We start from the raw sequence: 27,437 nt of genomic DNA on the forward strand, positions 1-27,437 counted from the left end.
GTCTGGAAGATCCACTGGAGGAGGAAATGGCAATCCACTCCAGTATCCTTGCTTGGGCAATCCCATGGACAGAGGAGCCTGGCGGGCTACAGTCCACGGGGTCACACAGAGTCGGACACGACTGAGCGACTAACACTAGCACAGAAGGGCTTGGAGAGTTTTCCAAGGAAATTATACCCTTGACGCTCTTGTCACTGTTTCTCCTCCAGATATACTGCTAAACTCTATATAGTTAGCCCCTCCTCTCAATATCAAACTAGGAGAATTCGTAAGTAATTTTAATGCTATCGGAGCTCTTGGGTTTATAGAGTTTATAATTGCTTTACTGTTATTATGAACGTTTCCATTTATATCATTGCTAACGGCCCTAGAGAGTGTTCCAAGTTCCTTTATCATTAATATTTGCTATTATAAACACAACTATTATGTAAAAGTGGCCTTGGTCAAGGTCATTCACAAGGGGGAAGGCATTCCCAGCAAGAAGGTACGGGTTACAGACCTGCTGTTAACTGTTTCCTTTCCAATAATAAACTCTAGAAAGAGGACAGAGACTTTCTTTTAAACATAGCATGGCAATTCAAAGGTGGTCATTAAATAAAGTTAATAAATAAAGCTCTAGAATGTTGATAATGCATGGCAGTAATGATCTATCATTTTGAAATGCTAACTGAACTTGATAAAATGAGTTGCCAGTTAAAACCAATTGGAAATATATACACAGTCTAATAATTTGAGAATAGTTTTAAAGAAGCTAGCTTCGAATACATTTTGCATGATGTTACTATTTTGAGTATGTATTATGTGCCATATACTATCCTGCTTTGTGTGTGATTTTAAAACTTAGCTGTATTTTTTAATAAAAAATAACTTTTATTGTATTTATTATAAAAGCAATACATATTACTCAAAAATTTTAGCATGATTTTATTTATCCAGGAGATAAACTTTTCTCCAGAGAAATGCATCTCTTGGTTTATACTTATAATAAAAATCAATGAAAAAAAAGTATTCAAAAGAAACCCACTGTGCCTTAACATATTTATTATCCTTTTCCAGAAGACAGATACTACATTCTGAAATTTTAATTAAAGGTAATACTATGGACATTAAACTTAAATACTCAAACTACCTAAATTTCTACCAAAAAAAAAAAACACAAATAACTGTACATACAAGCAGACATTAATATAGGGATTTAAAATACCTTATGTGGATGAATAAATAACTAAACAACATTATCAGATCATCAAAAGACAATATAATTAGATGCAGAAAGAAACCTGCATCACAGAACAAAATCATTACAGTACAACATGCTATGAGCAGACAGATAAAAATTACCTGCTACAGAGCAGAGTCAGGAGACCTTTCTGAAGGCAGCCTTGTGCATTAAAATAAGGTCCTAGTTGCTGGTTGCTGAACTGCCAGCAGCCCAGCGCATCACACCTTAGATAACAGAGCCCTGTATCATCCACAGTATTAAAGAACCATTTGGGAAAAGCTGCATTGCATTACTTTTCTTGCTACTCACCCTCTTGCCCAGCAAGTGGGCCATCTGAATGAAAAGGGGGAAAAAGTTTTAAAAGCTAGAAACCTACTATTCTTACCAAAAAAAAAAAATTTTTTTTGTTTGTTTGTATGATATAGTATCCTTGGGAGCTTTCATATCCTCTTTCAGGAGCAATGGCATATTACAATCTCATCTACAGAGACATATTTGTACATCTGACAATCACTGATCTAGGCAATAATTACTTGGTTTATCTTCAAGGGAAACCACATGACTAATGCGCTGAGGTGGGGGAGCGGGCAACCAAGGTTCTACATGAGAGACCAGTAGACTACAGTGGTGACAACTAGCCAGGAGGAAGGGATTAGAAGACCAGATGCTCTTCAAGTCACAGCCACAGCTTTCCTAGACACAGTATCACGGCAGCAGACCTCACAAAGAGGCAGGTCTCCCAGCCCCTGTCTTGACACCAAAAGAACTCCCTGGGAGAGCTGATTGCCAAGAAACTTCATTTACTTCTTCAGGTGATCCAAATGGCACCCTACTTTTCTCTCCATCCCTCATTCCCAACCACCAGAGATGACTTCAGCCCTTTTACACTCTGAGAGGCACACAGAGTCAGTATCTGTGTGAGATATCTCTCAGCAGACAGCACAGCTGCTCGGAACAGAACTCAGAAGAAGGGCACCCATTTCGGGGAGTCTTGCAGTCAGATCCTGCCCTCAAGGGGCCTGGAACAACTTCTCTAAATGAAAAGGTGGCTACTGATGCTGCTCTTCCATCGCAGCAGAAGAACCTTCCGGGGACTAAATTTCTCAGACACCCTCCATCCACCTGGTGAATTTGCCTCTTGCTTCTGATGTGACGGAATAAGCGACCTATTACACTCTAGCCTGTGCACCTGGAGTGGATGCAGAGCCCAGCTCTTATAGCACGGAAAAGGTTTGCGGGAGAGTTCTGCCCTCTCACGCGGCAACAACTAAATCTGAAGCGCTGCATCTCTACATTAGGCAAAGAATATCCAGCCCTGAGGACAGTCACTGGTCAGATGTTAAACTGCTGAAACAGAACAGGATTGGCCAATGTGGGCCAAACCCAGCAGAGAGGTGATCAAAACGCATCAGCTCAGGCTGTGAAATGTTTGCAGGCACAGGGAAGCCGAGCTTTTCACGGTTTTCATTAGGCATGAGGCGAAGAAATGGAGGGCAGCTTTTCCAGGCTCACTCGGGTGGCCCCGAATGTCCGAGCCCCACGGGACTTCCTGCTCCAGCCCCAGTGGAGCTGACACGCCCAGGTCTTCAGCAGACCCCAGTCTCCGGGGGAGCGTTCTGGCCTCAGCCTCCACGCCATCAGGAGGGCGACGTGGGGGGCGCCGGAGACGGGAGCCTGTGTGCAGCCCGCGAGGTCTCTGCCTAGGAGCCGGAGAGGAAGAGAGACACCGCTGTTACACCACCGCCCAGGCACTAACGTAGGAAGTCGAGCAGAACCCCTCCCTTGCCCTGCTAGTGCCTCCCAGCACTCACACACACCCCCACACCCACACACACGCTGGACACGCTGACGCGCCTGCACACATCTCTCTCCTCTTGGGAATCAGACTCGCAACGGACTCGTCCAGGGCTGCTTTCCCTGAGGAAGCCGACCCTTGGGACCACATCAGACCAGCACTCCTTCCAGACCCAGGGCAGGAGGTGAAGGCGGTCAGGGCCCCGTGGTTAAAGTACACAGAGCTACATCGGCCAAAAGCCCAGGCCTAAGAAGCGATTCTGCGACAGGAAGCGGCAGCTTGGCTTCTGAGGGTCCCTACTGCTGTAGGTCTCCCAGTCCATCCTGATATCGGTCAGCAGAGCAGAAACCAAGTTTCTCCCATAAACTGAGATCCAATATTCGACCTTGTGAGAAATTCCTCCTCCTAGAACAGTGTTTCCCAAGTGTTACATGTGCATCTGAATTGCCTGGCCATCCAGGAAGATTCTGATTCAACAGGCCTGGGGTGGGATCCAAGAGCCTACATGTCTAACGAGCTCTTTCCTTGTTAACATAACAAGGGATAAAGCATGAGAACAGTGGCACACTCCCATCTGTTTTTCCTATCCCAGAAGCGGTTAAATGTCATTTTATTCCGCTGGCTGTAATCTGTTTTAAAGAACTTTTAATCTCTTTTAAACAGGGAGCTCATATTTTAGAAGGAACAGTCCACTAAATTCTAAGTGATCTCCAAAGTTTGTTTGTTTTTTCCCCAACAATGAGTTCCATGTTGCTAGTGTGACTCACAGCACAGAGTCCTTTTATGATTTGAAAACAATCAAAGGTAATTTTCCCTTAATTCTTGTAGAGGTGCCAAAACACAAAGTTCTGGTGCCTTCTATAACATCCTTCTTATATTCCCCAGAAGGTGGTGCAAGAGAGCTATGCCTCCACCACTCCAGTCCACCACTCCAGTCACTCTGTGGACTGGCTTTTGCTTGGCTGAGGCTCAATCATCAAGCAGTTTGAGGCAGTTTTGGGGGTGGGGGAGTGGGTGGAGAACACAACCCAAACTACAAAACAAAAAACCCAGAAGGCTTCTGAGATATTCAAGTTACTCAACAATTTTATTAACCCATTCTACACACACACACACACACAAAAAAACACATTTCAAATACATTTATACACCTTATAAGGATCTGAGTGCCATATTTTGACATCAATGTCACCAGATTAAATTAGAATGCTGCTAAGGATTTACATTCCTTCTTTCAACAGAGCTGTGCCTGGGAAACCTGGAGGGCAGCTCTACTGGGTGCGGTTCCCAATTCAGTCCATTCCCGGCCCATAACCCAGTGAGCATCGTAACCCGGGGGTGCTCAGCCCGTTCCCAGCCCCTCCGAGGGCGCAGCTGGTGACCTATCCTTTGATTTTGCCACAGGAAAACTACCACCATATCAGAATGAATTGATCTTGTTACTTCTTGTTACACAAGAAAAAAATATATATACACAAACAATTCAGGTACAAAGATCAATGAGTCATGGATCCCCAGTGAAAGGCTTACTGAAAAAAAATACTTTTGCCAAAATTTCCTTTAAATTGTTATTAATTAGACTATGATTTAGAGCCAAGCGGATAGCAGACTAAAAACAGAAGCATTATCCAATGGAATGCTACAGCCCATGGCAAGGAGGCTGAGGACACAGAAAGTTCAGAAAGTGAGATCCTGCTTAGAAATGGGGGAATGGATAGGATGACTTCAAGCAAAGGCAGTGATATCAGGCTCTGGGCTTGCATCTCCTTAGTTGAATTTACAAAATACCTTACAAGTGATGTTCAACATTCACTTTCTACAAAATGACTAGAGTTTGGCTGCTACTCTAAAAGAAAACACCTACTGAAAATCATAGTGTACAGAACTTCCCCCTGAAGAAACTTCCTTTCTTTGTAGGACATGTGCAATAGACAGAGAATTACAGTAACATGCATACAGTGTGAACCTGTACAATTAGAAAACAGTCAGACTCAGTTTACAGATCTTAGCAGAGCCTGTCGGTTAGTCAGCATAGGGACCCTACCACAGTCTATCAGGCAGTCAGCATATAAATACTTCTAGATACAGTGTTCTGAACATGAGTCTAAATTAAACCCCTGGACATACTTCTGATATTTGTGTCACCTCGATCGCAAGTCAGAGCTCAACCCTGCCAATGCTGTAATCTGATTCAATTGTAAACCAAATTAAAATTAAAATAATTCCAAGAAAATTAAAATATCTAATTCAAATTAAAATATTTTAAAATGCATACTGAAAACCTGTGTAAAGTTATGAAATTACTGGAAAAGGAACACGACATGGCCTCTGGGCTTAGCAAAGACAATGGAACGAATGTGCACAAGACTACACAACCCAGACAGAGTTCCCTCAGTTATTAGACACGTGTTCCCCTGTCCCTGGGCTATACCAAGCATCAGTGAGTTTCTCTGCTATGCAGAACTCCTACTCAGAGAGACACCGTAAGGTGGATTTATTTCCAAACAGCTATATCCTGTTTCTTCAAACTGCCAGTGCCTTTGAAGAGCAAATGCGGGTTGTAAAGAGGAACACCCAGAACCTCACAGGAAACACTCAACCGTTCAGATAGGATACAAATATCTTGTTCTCCTAACCCTAACTTCTTGAGGGTTGGCGGAAAGTGAAGTCACTCACTCGTGTCCAACTCTTTGCAACCCCATGGACTACAGCCCACCAGGCTCCTCCGTTTCTGGGATTTCCCAGGCAAGAGTGCCGGAGTGGGTTGCCATTGCCTTCTCCGGGGGGGGTGGGGGGGGGCGGGGGGGGGGGGCTCTTCCCAACCAGGGAGGGAAGACAAAAAAACACACAATACCAAACACCAGAGACACAGAGCAGACACCTAGCACAGTGCATCTTTTAAAGGGTCTTCTTATTGTACTTTGTGACTGAATGCGAAACAACCTCCTTACTAAAGCAAAGACAATACAAATAATAAATAAGAGCTAAATTCCATTTAAGGATTAAGATACAGGGGAAAAAAAGCTAGCTCTCTAATCTGCTTTAGATTCTTCTTCAAATCTGTCACAGAACTCCTCATTCAGTTTTAAAGCAGAAAAAAGATAATTGAATAGACAGTGATTTTTCCTTTCTCCATTTTCTAACAATAGATTGAATGTTAAAGACTTCACCTATTTCTCCCATAACAAAACTGAAGTGAAAGTCACTCAGTCGTGTCCGACTCTTTGCGACCCCATGGACTGACTACACGGTCCATGGAATTCTCCAGGCCAGAATACTGGAATGGGGAGCCTTTCCCTTCTCCAGGGGATCTTCCCAACCCAGGGACTGAACCCAGGTCTCCCACACTGCAGGCAGATTCTTTATCATCTGAGCCACCAGGGAAGCCCAGCCTAACTGAAAGCCTCAACAAAAGGTGCTCTGGAGTTTGTCCTTTCTTATTAGGATTTGTGATAGAGACATAATCATAGTAAAGTGTATATATTACCAATACATGGGCACGTGGGCTTCCCTGGTGGCTCAGGCGGTAAAGAATCCACCGGCAGTGTGGGCGATCTGGGTTCGATCCCTGGGATGGGACGATCCCCTGGAGGAAGGCATGGCAACCCACTCCAGTGTTCTTGCCTGGAGAATCCCCATGGACAGAGGAGCCTGGCGAGCTACAGTCCACGGGGTCGCAAAGAGTTGGACATGACTGAGCGAGTAAGCACAGCATAGCACAGCACACACTCAGGTAAGAAGGAGAGGGAAGGACAGGAAAGAAAAGATAGGGAACAGAATTTCCCTTAATATGTGGAGTAAAAGCTCTATTCCATTCTACGCTCTCCTGACTTCTTCCTGCTGAAGCTTCTCTGGAGGGATCTTGCTCTAAAAACCAAAGGATGCTGACATCCTTGCCATTGTCAAGTTCTAATTTCTGGTGTCCATTATGAGATTGAGCCCACCTCTGGCTTCTCTTCTTGGGAAAGCAAACTGGCACATGGGGGGGAGTGGCGAAATATCAGCAGGCCGAGGGCCCCAGTGAACGCCCCAGTGCCCTGCGTCTAACGCAGGGGTTTATAACAGGGAAATAATGATGTGGTTTGTTAGAGAATTCTCTTCTCACTAAGAGTACACAGTCCAAAGCCAGCTTGGGATCAAAATGCTCTTTCTCATGCTGTAGCTCTGAATCACTCTCACCTCACAGCATCAGAAAAGACCGAATGCCCATTTGGGCTAAAGATGCCACCAGCCAAGCAAAGCTAGACAAGGCAGCCTTGCAAAAGTGCCACACGCATCTCCCAGACCACATCATCCTGGGGGACAGTCCCACCTCCCGACCCTTTGTCTCATAAGCAGAGGACAAGAGAAAAGGCAGAAGGAACTCTCTACTCCACTGCGACACCCACATTCATAGACTCAGTGTGTTGCTCTTCCACAACCGTTCGTTTATTATAAGTTACATGCCTGTTCTCTAAAATAACCTTCAGGGCAAGGACTTTTTCTCCTGTTTCTGTGTCTCCTTCCTCTACCACCAGCCACCCAGCCCCCAAAACTCCACAAACATGGACACCAAGTATACATTATATAATGCCTCAACAGGAAGAGCAGGTTACCTTATGTCCGGAAGGCAATTTCGAGCAGAATCTAGGCAAGCGGCCTTTGAAAACTGGCCGTGATGTCCGACCAACTTAGGATGTAGGAATAAAGGACTCGAGGTCACAAGCCAGCTGCCTGTGATGATAACCCTTATCATCCCACAAGTTTCACCTCAGTACTTCTCTCTAGTGTGCTTAAAACTCTCAGCTGCTATCACAGGTCATCTATATGATGTAGGGATCTGTTCCACATTGCCCTGCGATGTAAAGGGTAAAAGCTGAACAGGCTACTGCCTGAAGTAACAGCAAAGGGATGACTTCATTTAATACTGTGGTCAGCTCACACAGCTAACTCCAGGGAACTGTTCTTTCAGAACTATGAGAAATTCAGAATTCCTCGGTTGATGCTTTGTCCAAGGAACTATTGCCCCAGTGTTTCTCCAACCGACATCATAAAATGGAGTGTGATTCAGAATCATCAGAGAAGCTATTTAAAGACCCTAGTCCTTGAGACAGAGTCAGAATTAAGCCTAGAGTGGATCCAGGCATGAGTATGTTTCACAGGTTCTATAGGGGGTTCTCATGAATACTCCTAGATAAGAAGCACGACAAAAGGTCTCCTGCTGGTCAGACGCTCAGTCATGTCCAACTACAACCCCAGGGACTGCAGCACACCAGGCTTCCCTGTCCTCCCGTGTCCTGGAGTTTGCTCAAATTCACGTCCATTGAGTCGGTGATGCTATCAAAGGTCTCCTATTACCAAATAAGAACATCCCTGGCAAATAGCTAACTATCTGTCACTGGTCACCTGTAAGAGACAGATTGATAACTTTGAGGTGGGGAGTCCTCTCTCTCTTTTAAAAATCTCATGAGAAACCTAGACTTGCCTTTCAGATAAATACACATACATGTATTCACATATTTTATATTCAAAATTGGTGGGGGGGGTATGCCATTGCAGGCCACCAAGGAGCTCAGAATCACTACTCTAAGCATTTCCAGTTTAACTCTGCAGAGAAAATAAAATGATACAGGTCAATAGTAAGAGCTAGATCCCACTGGATTCCAAGACTCCTCTGGACATCAAGATGAAATAAAACAGTACCTTTAGTGAAGGAGATTAAATTTAACACTAGGTTTTCCCAACATTTAGGGGAAAATTTGTTCATATAAAAAAATTTTTTAACTTAAAAACCGATATTCAATATTGAATATTCCTTTTTAAGTTAAATAAAGGAATAGTGTTGAATATTACTAAAAAACAGCAAGCAGCTCTAGTGAATCCTTCTCTGCCTTTCCCTTGAGCAATTCAAACCTCAGCAACGACTCCTGAATCTAACTCTGTCCTTCTGAACAGTCCCATTCAGAGGTCACTGGCTTTGGCAGGTAAGTTCCTGTGGTTGGCAAAGAAGCTGGGAGCCACTGGAGAAAAGGAATACCTGCAGTCCAAGGGCCGTACAAGAGCTAGAGACCAGTCTACTCTCCTAAACCTCACCCCGCTGCAGCCTAGAGACCTATGTCTGAAAAGGACAAACCAAGGTATTTCCCACAGACCGAGAGCCAGCTTCCCTCAGGGCACTGGAGTCTTCGGGATTGTTTCTCATGAAAGGGGACAAGAATTCTCATCCTATGACTCCCTTCAGGCTTCAGAGCATCTGTGGATGTTCTGTAGCCTGGGCTGACCCCTGCAGGACCTGACTTCAAAGGAAGGCAGAAGGAAAAGAAAGGCTCCCCCAGGCCAGATCCACCAAGGCCCACTGCAGAGAAAAGCAACAGAGGCCATACTCCCCTCCCACCCACCGCCCCTCCCGTCCTCAACAGACACACAACGAGGCCACGCGTCACACCGGACAACCCAAAGGGGACGTGAGAGGAGGGAAGAGGGCAGGCAGGCATGGACGGTGAGGGGAGCACACCTCGGGGAGACGAAGGTGGAGGCGAAAGGGGCTTCCGGGGCCCCCTCCACCCTGCCCCCACTTTACCAACACAAGGACGAGACTGAGTTTATAGACACCGTGGATGGACAGGAACATGGCACGCTCAGCCTCAGCCCCAGCTGCGCCAGTCACCCCAGGAGAGGGGAGCCCTTCTCCTCCTCCTCCAAACTGCCCCAACCTGTCCAGAAACACCCAGCTCGCCAGCTTGCCCCCGGGCAGGGAGATGGCTCACACCGCAGACTAGCTAAGGTTGGTCTGGAAACACGTGACCTCACATTCTTTGCTGAGATTCACGGTGTGGGGCCGGGAGGGGGTGTGGGGGCTGGAGGTGACACGACTCCTCGGTGATTAGTGACAAGGGCAGGGGGCCAGGATGGGAGGGAGACACACGGTTACACCACCGGAATGCTGACTTGGGTCTTCGGCTGGTCGGCCCCTTCTTGCGTGTCCAGGGCACGGAGCGGGCTGAGGGGCTGGAGGGGCCGGCTCCCAACACTGTAATTTCTTGGACGCCTGATTGTATTCGAACTGGACAGAGGCGTAAAGCTGTTCCTTCTCATCCTTACAGGGGTTTGGCTCTTGGGAAAGTTGTTCTGATTGGAAACGAGGGACACCACACAAATGAAAGCCAAGCCAAAAGCTCACTCATCAAGGTTAAACAACGCTTGTAACCACAACAGACTCCTCCTCTCCTGCTCCTCTGCAGACAGGCTCTCTCGTAAGACCTGGGCCATGGCCTAGTCCCCCAGCCCCAGGTTGTAAACCCCAGCTAAAGGGTTGTAGGGGAGAGAAGTTCCTTGAGCATCACACTTCGAAGCTAGAGAAAGGCTCAAAGAAAGGAAGGGGCTTATTTAAGATCACTCAGATTACCAGGGCAGACCTAGGAACTAACGTATACTTCCTGACCCCACCTTCCAGGAACCTACTTTCCAAAAGAAGCGCTTTCGGGGGAGTGGTGGGGGGGGGGGTGGAGGTGGGGGCGGATTTGCATTCCACTTCTGCTAAACACTTTCCGTTTTTCATTGGATTTCCAAGAGCCAATTGTCAAGGTTAAGACTCATGAAAGAGATACTAATTTTCAAAAATAGTAATTCCAACATCTCTTCCTCTTGGAAGTAAGCAGACTATGTAGGACATGAGTTCTGGATCTGTTTTTCCTTCTGGACATAAAAGAAACCCCAGTCTCTCGATGTCAAAGGTTCAAGACTCAAGGTGGCGGGGAACCTGCGTGTCATCCATGGAAAAATACTTACAGTTGGCTTGTCACGGTGCGTGTTCACAGCCTCCACATTGAGTTTAATTGTTTCCACTTTGCACCCTGAGAAAACAGAGAGGACTTCAGGAAAAAAAAAAGCTTCAAGAAAAAGCCCTTAATTTCAGTTTGGTAATAAAAGAACATAGATATTCCCAGATACATACAGACATCCTTTCAAACATGGGAGGCACTGAGGGAACCTCTGGCATACAGGAGTGATAACATTGAACTGCTAGGCAAACTTCAGAGAAAATTTAAAAATCCTGACCTTCCCCAATCCCCACTTCCTGCCCAGTTCCCAGGCTCATCGTTACCGTAGGCCACAGGAGTAAGTTTGAAGATGGTATGGAGAGGGCACCTCAGGTATGGTAGCTCATCTGAAAGCAGAAAGTCCAGGTGGAGGAAATCTCAGTATTATGAAACAAGGTCAAGTTAGTGGAAGAGAGAACCCAAGGGGCTCATGAGTTTTCTTTACCCTGATCTGGAGTTGGACAACTCCTCCTCTAAACCCCAGACAATTATCAACACGGCCTCCAAGAAAGCCACCCAGACTACTGAGTGGCTCAGAAAGGAAATAAGCCCACTTCAGATCCTTCCTTGCAGGCAAAACAGGAGTTAAGTGCTGTGGCCAGGGGACCCACGAAGGGAAGACTGGGCTTCAGGTGGGGACACCAGAGGTCAGTGTGCAGGCTTCTCAGCAGTGCAGGAAGATCAGGAAGGGAAGGAAGGGACATATCAAAGATACAGGAGCACTTCCTTACTGCTGCCCCAGAAACCTGTCTACCCTGAATCCCAAGGATGAAGATGCTTCCAAGACACCACCCTCCCTGCAGCTCAAGTAACACGCCAGGAATGTTCAACCACTTTTCTACTGCTGCCAGGCATGTGAGCTCAACGCTGCCCCTCCAGCTAAGCAGGACCAAGAGCCCCAGCAGCAGCCGCTCTCCACTGGGGGCTTTTGCACCAGCGGAGGAGTTGGCCCCGAGGCTGCTGGGAGCCCCGCACTGCTGACTGAAGAATGCACTCCAGTCTGAGTGGAAGAAGGGGAGGTCTGGTTGCCAGGCAACTCGGTACCACCCCAAGTCCGGCCCCCTCCCCCCACCCCATGGCACCTGCACCCTTGTCCAAGAAGTAGGCCAGGAGGCAGCGCATGACAGCCTGGTGGGAGATAACGAGGACATTGCCCTGGCGCTCCAGCTCCATGATGACTGGCTCCAACCGCTGCACCAGGTCCTGGTATGACTGTGGGGAAAATGGGGCGGGCTGGTCAGAGGCCAGGCGAGAGCTGGCAGCCAAGTCAGTGGCCGTGTCCAGAGTTCAGAGGCCGCTTCTTTCTCCCCAGATGGCTTTCCTCCTGGAGGTTCAGCAGCTTCGTGTCGCCTGCTAACCACCCCCATCCCTGGTATCTCCTGAGAATCTTCAGACCCTTCAAGAGCTATATGCAGACCAAGAAAACTTCACGTCAAGAAAAGAAAATCTGAACGCAACCTGTGTTTGTATTTTTTTTCTCCCTACAGAGTAGGCAGAGTGTAAGGCAACAGAGGCTCCTAGGGATCTCCTAGACCCTGTAGGTTTATTTTGTTTCCCTTTGCCTCACAAATCCCTAGACTATAAAGCCACTTAGACCAGCAAGCCATCGTAAACACTGCAGATGACAGGAAAATCCTCATATCCCATATATTTATTTGGTGCCTATACCTGCTTGGGTAGGGATGGAATTAAAAAAAGAACAAGTTATGGGGATTTCGCTGGTGGTTCAGTGGTTAAGAATTAGCCTTCCAATGTAGGGGATGCAGGTTTGATCGCTGGTCATTGAAGTGAAATAAGATCACACATGCCACGGGAAGCTTAAGCTCATGGCCACAACTAGAGAGAAGCCTGTGCACCCAACGCTTGCCGCAATGTGAGATCCCACGTGCAGCAACTGAGACCAAACGCAGTCAAATAAATAATAAAGAAGTATTAAAAAAAAAAAGTTAAAAAAGACTCTGCTGATTCTAAAATATACTAAACAACAGAGGCTATCTTGTCATCCCTTACCTGGGGATCTTAACAAATTGACTGCCTGAGCTGAATTAAACACAGCAGAACCCAAAGATAGGAAGAAAAACCAAGAGATACCTTAAGTACCCCTAGAAGGTCCCCAAACTCACATTCAGTCCTTCCCCCAAATTAAAGCTAAACCCCAAGCAAAGGATGGGACAGTCACCCCACAGGAAGGGAATCTCACCTCCCCTCCAGGATATCGGTACAGATATTTCTCTTCATCTCGAAGCGCAAACTCATCCGGATACTGCTCCTGAATCTCCGCGTAAGTCATCTCCTCGCACACGCCCTGCAGGAACCACAAAACTCGGGGAGGCGAACGGACACACACAGCCCCCCACATGAAGAGGTGACCCTGAGGAATATCAGTGCCAGGCACTGGGCTGGCTCCCTTCGCACACTGTAACTGACCGATTCAGAACGAGGGCTCAAGCTCAAACTGCCACTATCTCCTGTGGCTAGGGAGCTAAGAGGTCAAGAAAAGTCAGCAGGAAAAAGGAGGGGAAACAGGGAAGGAGGCCCTGGGGAATTCTTATAGGAGGCATAAAAGTACACAGAGGAAGGAAAGAAAAGGAAGTATCTACTTCTGACCTCAAGGACAGAGAAACACAAAAACAAATTTAGAAAGGACGTTCCTAGAAAAGCTGACCAAGTGACCTAAGCAGAAATTAGACAAGACGTGAGTTGTCAGGTATTTCCTTTCCTCGGAGGAAAATATATGAAGGAACCAACTGGAGCTTCACTCTCCCCAGGTGCCAGGGGCCATGTCAAAACCTGGTTCGGGTGTTGGCACAGGCACATCAGGCAGGCAGGAAGCCCCGACTGGGGACACAGCTGTTCTCACTTCCTCCTCGGACCGGCCACAGATTCAGCTTCCTCAACGTCTCTACTTGGCAGTCCTAGTTTTCTAGATGGCACAGCCCACGTGGTGACTTCTGAGCATTCCAGCCTGAACAGGAGACCTTAACTGGCACTTTAGCCATCAGATCCTTCCTACTCACAGCATCAATCTCGTTCAGAATCTTCCACTGCTCGTAGGTCACCCCCAGAGATTCTGCGGTCTGGATAGTCCTTTTCAACTGGCTCGTCCACACTTTGAGGTCTGCTATCTCCTGTTCCTCCAGAAACTTCCTTAGAGCCTGGGCAAACTGGGCCATGAAACAAAACATGTAAAGGAAACACAGAAGCAGACTTCCCTGGTGGTCAGTGGTAAGGACTGCATGCTTCCACTGCAGGGGGCACCGGTTTGATCCCTGGCTGAGGAACTCAGATCCTGCACGCCAGGCATGGTGAAGTCGAAAAGCGCGCGCGCACACACACACACACACACACACACACACACAGAGGACTGCCAATTCAGCCTAAAAGGGACAATGTGTGTGACCCCAATCAAACTCTGAAAGGTGCTACATAGTTATAATAAACCCAGGAGGAAATGAACTTCAACCAGAGCAGCCTGTACTGTGCTGGGCACACAAGTTGAGCCCAATAAATGTCTGATAGCCGAATGATCACAGTAGAAATGGTTCCAAGTTATGCACCCTCCAGTGCAGAGCTAGAATCCATGAACAAGAAAATGCCTCTTCACTGAAATCGCAACTTAAGCCTAATAGGATTCAGTAAGAAGTTAAGGGGATCGAAGAGATGACCTTCTCCACCACGTCCTTCTCACCCTAAGCCGGGGAAATCCAGCCTGCTTGGCTAACTACTCACCTGTTTTCCTCGCACTGAGAGGCCTGAGTCACCCCCAATCTTCCCCAAGAGGTTGAACTCGCTCTCTCCATGCCGGCAAAGGTAGATGGTGCGAGGGTGGACGTGGATATTCATGAGGTAGTAGACGATCTTGCTCTGGATGTAGTCCTGGACTTTGTTCACGAGAAATCGCTGGCCCACGTTTATCACCTTGATGAAAGAAAGATCCCTGGGACAAAGCAGGGAAAAAAAAATCCCTTGGGTATGAAAATCTGAGCATAACAGGAGGGGAAAGGATCTGCAGAGTGACTTGAGGCTCCTAGAGGCTCTTCCGTCTCTCCCGTGATACCCCCACCCACGTGGAAGGAGCCAAGTGGAAAGAGATGGGTCACTCACTCCTCAGAACCAAGGTGCAGCAAAATGCCCTGAACGTCTCGTCGGGCAGCACCACATCCTCAGTGCCCGCCCTGTGCCAGGCACTGTGGCTAAGTGTGGTGAGCAGAAATCAGGCTTCCCCTCAGGGGCTAGACTAGATGACCCGGTGATTTTGGTAACCCTGAAGTTTGCTGAGAAGCACAGCGTCCAACTCAGGTGGTCGAGTCAGAGTACAGCACCCCCTGAGGGGAGGGGCAGGGAGGAGGGAGCAGAACCACAGACAGACGTCTCTGCGCATTCCCTGTCTATGTATCAGTCAGGCTTTTCTCAAAGGCACTCACAAAGCCTGCTCTGGGGCCATCATGGAATTCTTCTCACTATAAAAATAACAAGTGTTGGGCTCAGTGGTAAAGAACTCACCTGCCAGTACAGGAGACATGGGTTTGATCCCTGGTCTGGGAAGATCTCACAAGCTACAGAGCAATGAAACCCGTGTGCCACAACCACTGAGCCCTCACACCACAACCACTGAAGCCTGCGTACCCCAGAGCCCATGCTCAGCAATGAGAGAAGCCACCACAGTGAGAAGCCCACACACCTAAACTACAGAGTAGCCCCCACTTGCCACAACCAGAAAAGAGCCTGCACAGCAACGAAGACCCAGCACAGCCGAAAATAAGTAAAACTACTTAAGAAATAGTAACTGCTTATTCCAAAAGAAATTTTTCTAAAGAAAGATGCAAATAAAAATCACCCATAACCCTACCACCAGAGGTAACATCTATAAACACACACACCCACACACACACATATTCTTCTTGAATATTTTTCAATGTAGGACTTTGGGCTAACTAAAGAATATACTATTACCCCATATCTAGAGCAGCAGTTTTCAATTTCTGTATTAAGTAACATCTCCAAACACTGACATTGTGGGCAACACACTCGAAGGAACTGAAAGACTAAAAGCATGACGCAGACCGCTGAAGCAATTTAACAATGGGCTATGCACTCTTACCATTTGCTTGGCTGCAGAGCTGTATTCTTATCTCAATAGAGCTGCTCTGACTACATGCTTTTATGAAGACCACCTTTTCATGGGTCTCCCTGTGCACATATCATTCTTCAACATGGACTTGGCATTTTGCTACAACTCTTATTGCTCTCACACATCAACTTAACCTGCATTCCAGGCCACATTGCCAATAGGTACTGCCATACTAAGTAATATATAAAAGCCATATACATATATATGTGTATATACGTGTGTGTGTGTGTGTATATATATATATATGTGTGTGTGTGTGTATGTACATGTATATATATGTATGGCCTTTCCCGGTGGCTCAGCTGGTAAAGAATCCACCTATGACGCAGGCGACCCCGGTTTGATTTCTGGGTTGGGAAGATCCCCTGGAGAAGGGATAGGCTACCCACTCCAGTATTCTTGGATTTCCCTGGTGGCTCAGATGGTAAAGTATCTGCCTGCAATGCAGGAGACCTGTGTTCCATCCCTGGGTTGGGACAATCCCCTGGAGGAGGGGATGGAAACCCACTTCAGTATTCTCACCTGGAGAATCCCCATGGACAGAGGAGCCTGATGGGCTACAGTCCATGGGGTCACAAAGGGTCGGAAACAACTGAGCAGCTAAACAACAGCAACGTGCATGTGTGTGTGTGTGGCGGGGGAGGTTGGTGCTTAGTCGCTCAGCCGTGTCCGACTCTTTGTAACCCCAAGGATTGTAGCCTGCCAGGCTCCTCTGTCCGTGGGATTCTCCAGGCAAGAAAATTGAAGTGGATTGCCATGCCCTCCTCCAGGGGATCTTCCAAACCCAGGGAACGAACCCAGGTCTCCTGCATTGGCTGGAGGATTCTTTACCACTGAGACACCAGGGAAGCCTCCTACACATGTATAATACACTATGTTTTATGCAAAATAAATTGACATATTATGTTATTTACATATGTAATATACGTGCACATATACATATATATATACACACACACACATACACAATAAACGTTAAAAACTGATCAAAAACTGATTACACACCTTAAAGGGGTGCCCTACAACACCCCAACTCAAAACTACTGATCTAGAGCAGTGGCTCTCAACCAGGGGTGAGTTAGCTCCCCAGGGGACATTTGGTTAAGTCTGGAAACCTTTTTGATTGCCACAGCTTGGGACAGCTATGGGTATCTAGTGGCAGAGGGCAGGGGTGCTGCGAAAGCTCCTACAGTGCCCAAAACAGCTCCCCATGGTACAGATTATCCAGTTCAAAATGTCCATCACGCTGAGGTTGAGAAATCATAGTCTAGAGCACATGACTGAAGAACTTATGATAAAAAAAACATTCCGTCGTTCAAGGGTAAGATTCAATCCATTCAGAGGCCACAGAGCCGTATCTTTTCTCCCTGGAATGATGTAAACACAGGTCTGCATGGTCAGAGGAAGACTACAGACGGGGTGAGAAAGGCTCCTTTCTCACATGCAACCCCTGCCTCGGCCCTGAGACCTCGGCCTCAAACCTTACTTGTCATGGCTGTCTGGGTCAAGGGGTTGATAGGTGACTTTGTAGCACTCAATCCTCTTTAGGAAGTCATCCATCACATTCTCCCTGTTCCTTTCAGGGTAGTCGGGGCTCGACACCTTTACCTCCTGGAATCACAGGGAGAGCAGGGCCCGGTCACAGGTCTGCTCTCAACAGCACTCCCGCAACAGCCACTGCTGAATAAAGCACAGCAAGGCCAGAGAAGAGGCCTTTCATGGGAGTGCTGGCGACCCCATTCACTGAGCAGCGCCCGCCCCCCGTCCTGTGACCCTGGCAACCAAGATGGGAAAGACAACTGGGGAGTCACGCGCCTGCCCTTGGCTGCAGGACAGAGGCAGTCACACAGCTGAAGCAGCTCGCAGGCCCCGATCCTTCATGGACCTTCCTGGGAAAACAGAATGGGATTCAATTTCTCCCCAGGGACACTTAGAATAAAGTGCACTATCTGACAACTGGCTGACTCGGACCAGACACCTCCACGGCAAGGCCCCACACTGCTGGGAGAATACCACTGTGACACAATGCATGGACGTCCATTAGCACAGCACGGTACAGCCATCAGATGGGCACAGGTATGAGCTGTGACCACACACAGCAAGGTGCCCAGAATGCTGACCCGAACGTTAGACCACTGGTGAGCAGACGGCCTTCCTGAAAGGTGGCCCAGACAGATAATGAAGAGTCTGATCCATTCTAAGAACATACCTAGGTTTCAGCACTTAGCTAATACCCAGAATACAGAGCCAGGACTCCTACAGTTTAAGCTGAGCCTCTATATTCAACAGCTAATTCTTACTTTATTCCTCAAAGCCTGCTTCTTCTCCCAAGGAAAGTGTCGAGAAGTATAAAATGGGGTTGTGGCAGATCTAAGAGCTCACCCTGCGCTGCTAAACACGTCTACCTCTCGCTTTCATTACCAAGCTGACTCTCCACCCACCCCCACCAACACACACACACGCAAGGCATAGAGACGTGTGTGCAGGGGGCTCACCTACCAGGATGTTGGCAGCAATGACATCAGGATCATCACACACGGACTCCACAAAGAACACCTGCCCAGGGGGAGAAGGCAGCGATCGGTGAGTCAAAAATGGCCAGGCTGCCAATTAAGAGCACACGTTCACACTTGCCCCACCCCAGCCACCACATCCCCCAGAGATTTTCTTTCATGAAAGTGGCCTTCGAGGGCTGTTCATTTAAAAATAGCTCTTACCATATCCCCAGGGCCTCATACATACATGCTAAGGATCTGAGAAAGGACCTGAAAGAAAACACTCAAGTTTTGGGGGTAAGACACCAAGACGAGAGAATCGGGTGTCCGGTCCTGTCCTTACCCACCAGAGTCAAGCAGGTCCACACATGCCTCCTAACTCCCCACCTCCACCGACCCTCCTCTTCCTCCAGCTTGGAGGCAGACCCTGCTGCTGCTGCTGCTAAGTCGCTTCAGTCGTGTCCGACTCTGTGCGACCCCACAGACGGCAACCCACCAGGCTCCCTCTCCCCTGGGATTCTCCAGACAAGAACACTGGACTGGGTTACCATTTCCTTCTCCAACGCATGAAAGCAAAAAGTGGAAATGAAGTCTACCTTGAAAGAATTCTCCTCGGCAAAGTTCAAAATCAAGTCCCTCCTCTCTCGAGTGGTATTGGTAGCATCAAACACCTGGGAAGAGAGCCCACGAGGCAGAGGAATGGGGACCAAGAAACACAATCCCACCGAGGTGGACCCCAGGCGGAGCGGTGCAGCTAGGCTGCTGCAGGGGTGGAGACAGGGAAGAGGCAGTAAGGCTTACCGCAATCTGCCCGCTCTCCTCCGTGAGATACGCCTTCACGTCTTTCAGTGCCACCAGGGCACACTGTCTGCCAAGACAGCAGAGGAAATCAGCCAGGGGACTGAGCCAAGGCCAAGTTCAGGCACAGTCAGAGACGTGAACCGCTGGGGTGCCGCAGGGGTCGAGTCCCTTCTGTTCAGCTTCCCCACGGATCAAAAATTTTCCCCAACTGGACCTTTCAACTTCCCCGTTATTCTTCTACCTTCCTGGATCTTTCATGTTCCCCTACCCCAAGTACATATCTCCCCCTCTGGAGACTTAGCCTACAGCAACACTCACAACTTTCTGAGTCCTGTTCTTCTACCCACCCAAGTCCACAGTGATCCGCCCAGTGGGTAACTTACACTTAAAATTCCCACCAAGTGTTTACTAAAAAGGAAACCAAGCCCCATGACATCCAGTCTCACGATGGCCAAGGAAGGGCTGGCCTGGCAGTCAGGCCTAGAAGACTCACTTGCGAATCTTCATGGCCTCCTCGTTGTCATGCCGGAAGAAGTCATAGGACTTATAGGACTTGACTGCTTGCCGCCGATACACCCCAAGATTAAACACTGCAAAAGACACCCACACCCTTTAGCAGCGAAACAATACAATGTCCCAAAGCGGCCTTCTCGGTCTAATGTCAGAGTGGCCAAGGGGATTGAAAAAAGCACCATGGTATGCTGGCAACAGTACAAGATTAAGAATCAGGTTAAGTTCAAGCTCTGACTTAACAGACTCTGGACAAGTCTTAAATTATCTGACTTTCAATTTTCTCAGCCACTTTGGGTATTCCACAGGGATACTGCTAAATAATGCAGATGTAAGGGCTCTGGAAATGTAAAGCCCTATACTCATTTAATTCTTAATACTCCTATCGAAGGCATTTCCCCAAAATTAAGCCAATCCAGCCAAGGACAGGAGGAACAAATGGATAGCCAGAGAATAAAGCCGGTAAACCAGGAAAAACTACAACTGCTGCCAGGAGCACCCTGTAACCTTGATGCCAGGGACAGAAAGTCTCCCAGAGGCCTGGGAGGCCCAGAACTGATCATTTCCTCTTCCAAAGAATGTACAGCTGCACCTACCTTTGGTGGGCACCCCAATCCAGTTGAGGTAGCGTGTAAGTTTCTTGGACACGTAGGTTTTGCCACGGGCTGGCAAGCCAATCATAACGATGAGGGTTGGAGAGTTTGTCATGTAAGATGCCCATGCTAAAGGGAAATGGAATGGAACAGAAATAAATAATGAGAGGCCAAGTCAAGAGTGTGCAGGCGCCTAAGCCTTCATGATCAGAACCCGGTTTGATTCTCATACACCTCAGTGAGGCCAGGGTCCAAGAGGACTGGAAAGGCAAACTGAGGTAAACCTCCTAAGAGACAAAGAACCCAAACCAAGAGGTGTCCTTCCCACTTGCCCAAGGTCTTCACAGAGGTACAAAAGGTGAAAGAGAAAAAAAAAAAGTGGCCAGGAATAGAAAGACAGTAGCCACAGCATCTTCCTCAGCATTGAGAATATTTAGTAACACGCAGTGACGGCACCATGAAGGAAGGCCTTGGGCCTGGAGACTCTACCAGTGCAGCACTGAGCTGGTTCCAGTAACACATCCAACAAACTGTCTCTCCTAAGGATCCCATCCACCCCTTCAGAGCCACAGGCAAGAGTTATCTTGAGGATCAAAAAAAAAAAATTCCTGCCCTCAACCTGTTTGGGCCTTTGTGCTCAGGCCACACGAGTTTAAGCCAGAACTTCTAAATGATTTAGATGGTGTCAAAGCCTACCTGGGTGGCTCAGATGGTAAAGACCTGCCTGTAGACACAGGAGACCCAGATTCGACCCCTGGGTCAGGAAGATCCTTTGGAGAAGGCAGTGGCAACCCACTCCAGTATTCCTGCCTGGAGAATCCCATGGACAGAGGATCCTGGCAGGCTATGGTCCACAGGGTCACAAGGAGACACGACTGTAGCAACTCAGCATGCACAGCACACAGCCTACATGACACGGGATCTGACTAGACCTCAGGAATATCGTGGTAAAGCTGGCACACAAGGGCATTATGGCCAGCCTGCCTCAAAGGCCCAGGTAGAAGCAAGACAGTTTAGAAGCAGAACAGCCACTGGTCTGCCCTTCCTTAGAAAACGGATTTCAAGAATGCTCACTTACACAGACAGCTCCCCCTGGGCAAGCAGGGGCAAACCAGATGCTCAGAGGCCAGGTGACACACCTGAGAACATACACTGAGTCACTGGGATCCGCTTTTCTCCATAAAAAGAGCCTCTGATGAGGATCGACTTACTCACAGCTCCTCCCTACCCACCCTGCCAGGAAGGAGTGTGGAAGAGGGCCCTGCACGCTGCCAGTCACAGCCCCGGGGCCAAGACCCAAACGCAGGTCATTGGGAGGGACTCGGGCTCTGCGTCTCCCACAAGTGAGGCCCTGTGCACAGACCGCATGGGATAGAGTCACGTGCACCTTCATCTTCCAGAAGGCGTCCAGCAGGTAGCTGCTGCTTCTCTTCCTTGGGACAAGGCGACCCTGGAAGGCTAAGAAACAATTCAGCAAACTGGTGGTACCTGGATGGGAATGTCATCTTTCATTTTTAGAGAAGGGAAGGTAAAAAGGTCTCAGTGGAGAAGTGGGCAGAGGGGCATGGGTAGAGAGCAGACCTTGGAAGGAAGAGAGTTTCCTAGGAGTGTTTGGCAAGAAGTACCCAGTACCCAAACAGGGCCCTGGCAGTAAGCGAGGGGTGGGTGCCCAGACTTGGGGTCAGAGGGGTTGGCTTTTAGCCCTTCACCCACTGGGGACATGGAAAACTCCTGGGCCTGAGCAGGAGCCCCTCCAAGGTAGGGGATGAGCAACAGAAGTGATTTTCGTCTCTTGTCCCAACAGGGAGCACAAAGGCAAGCAAATGCCCTGCTGCAGCCACGTTGATGTTTATCCCTGACCTCTTGACCCCCAACAGGCAGATGGCTGCCTCAGGTTTCAGGAGTGAAATCCTCCCGAGTCTTCACTTTCTCCAGCTCAGCGCCGCTCCCTTTCCAATCCCCGTGGCTTGGCTCATTACCTGCACCTCCAGTGCTGCTCGGCCCACACCTTCCAGCCCATTACGCACTTCCCCTAAACGTCCTCTTACCCTCCCTGAAGCTGAAAATGAACTGATGATCCCTGGGAGATGCTCTGAAGCCAGCCAGGGAACCAGCTGCTCCATGTTTACCAAACAGGACACAGAGTGCTAAGAACAAAAGGAAGCACAGGGCATTAAGGACTCCGCTTGGCAGTCCCCAGCGCAGCTCCCCCTCTGCCGACGACACACCCACACATACCTGCTGCGACAGGGCTGCTCATTTACCAGAGGACAAAACAAAACCATACTTTCTATCTCAAAGTACCGCATCAGCAATACTAGGACACTCAGTCTTGCCTGTTAAAACACAAAACTATCACCACCTTAATCTGAATAGTAGACACTTCACGCTGATTAATTTCAGACACAATATAATTATAACACGTGCTGTGTTGTACTTAGTCACTGAGTCATGTCCGACTCTTTTCGACCCCAGGGACTGTAGCTCACCAGGCCCCTCTGTCCATGGGGACTCTCCAGGCAAGAATACTGCAGTCGGTTGCCATACCCTCCCCCAGGGGATCTTCCCAACCCAGGGATGGAACACAGGTCTCCTGCATTGCAGGCGGATTCTTTACCAACTGAGCCACCAGGGAAGCCCACAAATACTGGAGTGGGTAGCCTATCCCTTCTCCAGGGGAACTTCCGACCCAGGAATCAAACTGGGGTCGCCTGCATTACAGGTAGATTCTTTACCAGCTGAGCTACCAGGGAAGCCCATATTATAACATATCCGTTGACAAAGTTTGGAAAGCTGTTTCAAAGCTGAAATTCTCTTCTGCCTTCTTTATGCAAGGTTGAACTCACTTTCTCAATCTTAGACTTACTTTCCTTCACAAACCCACTTAGAGGAAATGAGCATGTGAAAACTTGCCTCCTGTAGACAGAAAACCTGAGGCCCAGAAAAGGGAAGAGCTTGGCCCACAGTCCTGCAATAGAAAGTCAAGGTCAGGGCCCTGACCAGACTCCCAGTTTCATGACTGTCCAATTAGTCCCAGTCACTAGCGCTTGTCAGCACCTGACAAAGGGAACCAAGTGGCCAGCACAACTCTGATCTCTAACCTAAACCTGAAGGGTAGTCTAGAAGGCCCACAGTTCCCGGCTTTCTCATGACCAAGGTCATCTTCCACTTTTTGTTCTCAACAGCCCCAATATTTTGAAATATACTGCCCTATGTGATTCGTTAGTAATACATTCTCTGTATTCATCAGAAGTCATAAACTGCCAATTATGTCCTGCCGTTTTACTGATATAAGCCTAATATAGCCAAGTTCTGCAGCCAAACACTAAGAAAGTTAGTGTTTTAGTTAACCAGTGTAGCTATAGTTTAATGCCCAATTTCTATCAAGTACCTTGGAATATTAAAAACTGCTAACAATACAGACCTTTTGAGGAATGCTGTGAGTGTTTCAAAGTGTCTATCTTTCCTCCAAGTATTTCTACAGGAAAGCTGCTGGCACAAACATGGAAAGGTGTATACGCAAGGATACTTATTACGTTGTTGTTGGTGACGGTGAAAAACTGGAAACAATGTAAATGTCCATCAGGGAGAGGCAATATCCATACAAGGCTGATGGAAGAATGAAGTAAATTTGAACTTATCAACCCACAAAAAGTGTCCAGAATATAGTTTTAAAAAGGAGCAGGGGAGAGATGGCGGCAGAACAAAAAATGTATGGTGTGAATCCATTTTCAGTAACAGGATACACCAGAATAAGATTTTAGAAAGGATCAAACTTAATAGGCACAGGCAAAATCATGAGAAATTTCTTGCTTTTCACTTTCTTTCTGTGTTGTAATTAGGGGAAGATTCATATGAATCTGTCTCATGAAGATTCATGAGAACCTGTCTGCTCCAGACCTATTCAAAATATCAAAGAATAAAAGCAACAAAGAAAGAAAACCAAGTGGATCTCCCCGGCTACCCCTAATTCCTGCTTTCACTGAGCCCTGAAACCAGCTGTCTCAGCACCTTAAGGGCACCTCAGCCAGCACCACCCCCCTTCTCCCCCATCCCGGGAGTAGCTGAAATTTCAGTAATGCTCTTTTGGAGGCTTTGGCTCTCTAAAGACATTCTACAGTCCTGCAGTTCAGGTACTTCCCAGAGGCAAAGTCAGCCAACAAACAGGTGTAATTAGCACTAATGGGATAATGGGCGAGCTATTAATAAAGCAGCTGCTGGGTATGAACACTAAGCAGACTGGGAAACCTGTTGCAAGAAACAGGCAAGTAACAGAGAAAAGGGAAATAAACACATACTCTCATAACTGTATTTCTCCTTGGACTGTGGCTTACAAAATCTCACAGTCCAAACGTGAAAGGAGAACAAAGTGGGGTAAATGAATGACAGAGGTTCAGGAGAACCCAGATGCCTCCAATGGGGAAGACAAGGGTAGAATTTGGAAAGGGGAGACCGAGAATTGGAGTCTAGAGGATGGAAAGAGACCTGGGATTATTGCTTCCTTGACTAATCAAAAGACCTCAAGACAAAAAGGCTGCAAAAAAGTTAGAAAGGCATGTAGGAGAGTCCTTTGGAGAAAAAAAGCAGAGCCAGAAGGGCTGATGCTGGGCACTGGGCAGGGTCCATGACTTCCACAGTTATCAATTCCCCACCCCCAACTACCACCACCTGTTCTCTGCTCTTATTGGACTCAAGTGTCCTAGTAACATGAGGGCACCTCTCTTTAAGATATGCATTCCATACCCCCAAATCTGGGCTACCATATTGTCAAACAAGAGGAGAAAACACTTTTTACTGAAAATATGATTCTTTACAGGGCTCTTTTAAATACTAAGATTCCAGCACAGCATTTACCACATAACTCTATATGTAATGCTTCAGGAACACACACAACATGCAAATTGTCACCAGTGAAAAATAACACAGTTTAGTCACAGGCCCAACATTCTTCTAAGAGCTCTCCTATATATACACATTCAATTCTCATATCACTCAGAGAGATACTATTAGTATCCCCATTATATCAAAAAGTAAACTGAGGCATGGGGCAGACAAGCAACTTGGTTTTTAACCAAGCACCTAGCTAGGAAGTAGTAACAAGAAGATTTGGACCCAAGCAGGCTGACTCCAGAGGCTACACCCAAATATCATGCTATAGTAGCTATCTTCCACAGGGTGCTCGCCCTTGGTACCTGGCTTCCTGCCCTGGCAGAGAAAGAAGACATTGATCACACAGGTGCACCAACCCCAGGATCACACCCAAACAAGCCGCCTCTGCTGCAGCCAAACCCCAACAAGCTTCATCAGTGATAGGTGAAAAAAGATGATCATCATTAATCATGAGACTGACAAGGGCGTGACATCAAGGTTGAGACTCTGGGGAAAGTTTGGAACATGAGATGATCCCAAGTCTCATGCTGGTCGACTATTTCCACCTGCTGATAAATATAACCACTGAAATGAGAAGGACTGCCTGGTAGGTTTCCAAGGGAACTTGGAAGCAGGGACAGAGTGAGCTTTCCTTGAGTTTCCCCAAAACATCTAGGGACCAAATGCCCAGGACCTTTTGACCTGGGCGATACAGTCTTGCAGTCTTAAGGGTGCTTAGGCACGCAGATCATGGGGACAAGAAATACCACTTCATCTCTCTGCAAACCCATCTGTTGTCTCTGTCTAAAAGATGGGCATGGAAATGCTCCTGTGAAACCCATCCCCAGAGGAAAATAGTTTGCAAACTATAAAGACTAAACTTGTAAGATAGTAAAGTGCCCCAGACATGGCAAGAAGTGAAATGTCATGGTCAATTTCCCTTAGGCCTGTAGAAATGAGCAACTGGTTCCTACCTGCAATTTCTGCTGCGAGCAGCACTCTCACAAAACTTAGCCCAAGAGATTAAGAGAAACTCTTAACAGTATCAGCCCCAAGGAATTCCTGCACCCTGCCACTCTGCCTTACTTATTGCGAGTATAATACTTACTCTAACTTTCTTCATCAATTGACTAGGCAAATACTCCCAGGATGGAGAAGATAAAGATTCAGTTAAAGAAAGCAGGAAGGAAATGCTGGGCTACACCAGGAGTCTAGCCCCAAGGACAGACATTTCAGAGTCTACTTGTTTCAGAAAGGAAATTCCCCTGGTAGACTTTGTTTTAAATTCCCGTGTCAAAGAATTATTTCTCACTCCCACTCAGCAGCAAAGTCTAGAATTACAACAATATTCCCAAAATAAAATCCTGGAAACAGAGCAGCCCCTCCTCTTTCCCAACACTCACAACATTTCTTCTCTGACATTCGGAGACTTGCTTTGGTTTCATAGCTATTGTTGTTCTGTTCTGAGGAAGAGGCAGGATTCCCGGACATGGCAACTCTTCAGGAGATGTCTGGAAGGGACAAAAGGAATATAAAGAAGGGAAGGAAGGAAAGAACCCTTAGAACACCCAAAAGAGGACCACTGAGGTACAAGTGAAAGAACCCTGGGCCAAGTGTCAAATCCAGCCCTCCTTCTCCCAGTTAATAGTTGCATGCCCTAGGACAAGTCATGAATATCTCCAGCCCTCTGTTTCCTTATCTATGAACAGTTGCATTTATAATGCTGACTTAGCAGTTTACATTCACATAAATTATCTCCTTCAATCCTTCCAATAATCCTGTAATAAAACAGATTTTGCTACCATTGCTGCTTCTCCCCATTTTAGATCGCAAAACTGAGGTTAATAAATTAAATGCTTTATCCAAGTTCCTTCCTAACCTCAGATTCCAGGTTAAGAATCTGAGGAGAGTAGTGGCATCAGGTGGGGATGGGGTGGGTTGTGCCTAGATCAAGTTTATTATCATAAAGCAACTGCAGTCCAATGGTAGGATTCAGTTCTGGGGGGTAAAAAAAAATAAAAAAAATTAAAAAATGAGAAGCGGGAACATCACAAACATGTCCCCTAAAAGAAAAACCGCAGCTGGACCCGGGTACAGCCCCCGGACGTCACCACTTTCCCTTGTGGTGTTACTCTCAACCCCTGGTCCGCACTTCCTCCCCATACATCTCCTGGGAAGCAGTCGATGGTGTTATCACCCTGCAACTAGATGCGGTAAATAAC

The 27,437-nt window shown here is 47.5% G+C and overlaps 1 protein-coding gene across 14 annotated transcripts in view; it reads right to left on the reverse strand.

The window, feature by feature from the left end:
• Positions 1 to 911: 911 nt before the first annotated feature.
• PFKFB2 (6-phosphofructo-2-kinase/fructose-2,6-biphosphatase 2) overlaps positions 912 to 27,437 on the reverse strand; it is a 28,892-nt gene continuing 2,366 nt past the window's right edge. For 6 of the 14 annotated variants that reach the window (XM_086342869.1, XM_086342874.1, XM_086342872.1 and 3 more), the window contains 15 exons: positions 26,619 to 26,726; positions 20,350 to 20,475; positions 19,737 to 19,833; positions 19,244 to 19,310; positions 19,039 to 19,113; positions 18,447 to 18,503; positions 17,434 to 17,558; positions 14,546 to 14,753; positions 13,834 to 13,980; positions 13,017 to 13,121; positions 11,899 to 12,028; positions 11,101 to 11,163; positions 10,785 to 10,849; positions 9,933 to 10,124; positions 912 to 2,922 (listed from right to left, as the gene is read on the reverse strand). In XM_086342869.1, coding sequence (XP_086198995.1) covers positions 2,860 to 2,922; positions 9,933 to 10,124; positions 10,785 to 10,849; positions 11,101 to 11,163; positions 11,899 to 12,028; positions 13,017 to 13,121; positions 13,834 to 13,980; positions 14,546 to 14,753; positions 17,434 to 17,558; positions 18,447 to 18,503; positions 19,039 to 19,113; positions 19,244 to 19,310; positions 19,737 to 19,833; positions 20,350 to 20,475; positions 26,619 to 26,706 — 1,608 coding nt within the window. In that variant the 5' untranslated portion in view covers positions 26,707 to 26,726 and the 3' untranslated portion in view covers positions 912 to 2,859. The remainder of the gene's footprint in view (positions 2,923 to 9,932; positions 10,125 to 10,784; positions 10,850 to 11,100; positions 11,164 to 11,898; positions 12,029 to 13,016; positions 13,122 to 13,833; positions 13,981 to 14,545; positions 14,754 to 17,433; positions 17,559 to 18,446; positions 18,504 to 19,038; positions 19,114 to 19,243; positions 19,311 to 19,736; positions 19,834 to 20,349; positions 20,476 to 26,618; positions 26,727 to 27,437) is intronic. The other 8 variants (XM_086342875.1, XM_086342876.1, XM_086342881.1 and 5 more) reach the window with 5 other exon arrangements.

The sequence above is a fragment of the Bos grunniens genome, chromosome 16, assembly GCF_055505025.1.
Source record: "Bos grunniens cultivar Pamir isolate PY7600 chromosome 16, Bosgru_T2T1.0, whole genome shotgun sequence".
Lineage (NCBI taxonomy): Eukaryota > Metazoa > Chordata > Mammalia > Artiodactyla > Bovidae > Bos > Bos grunniens.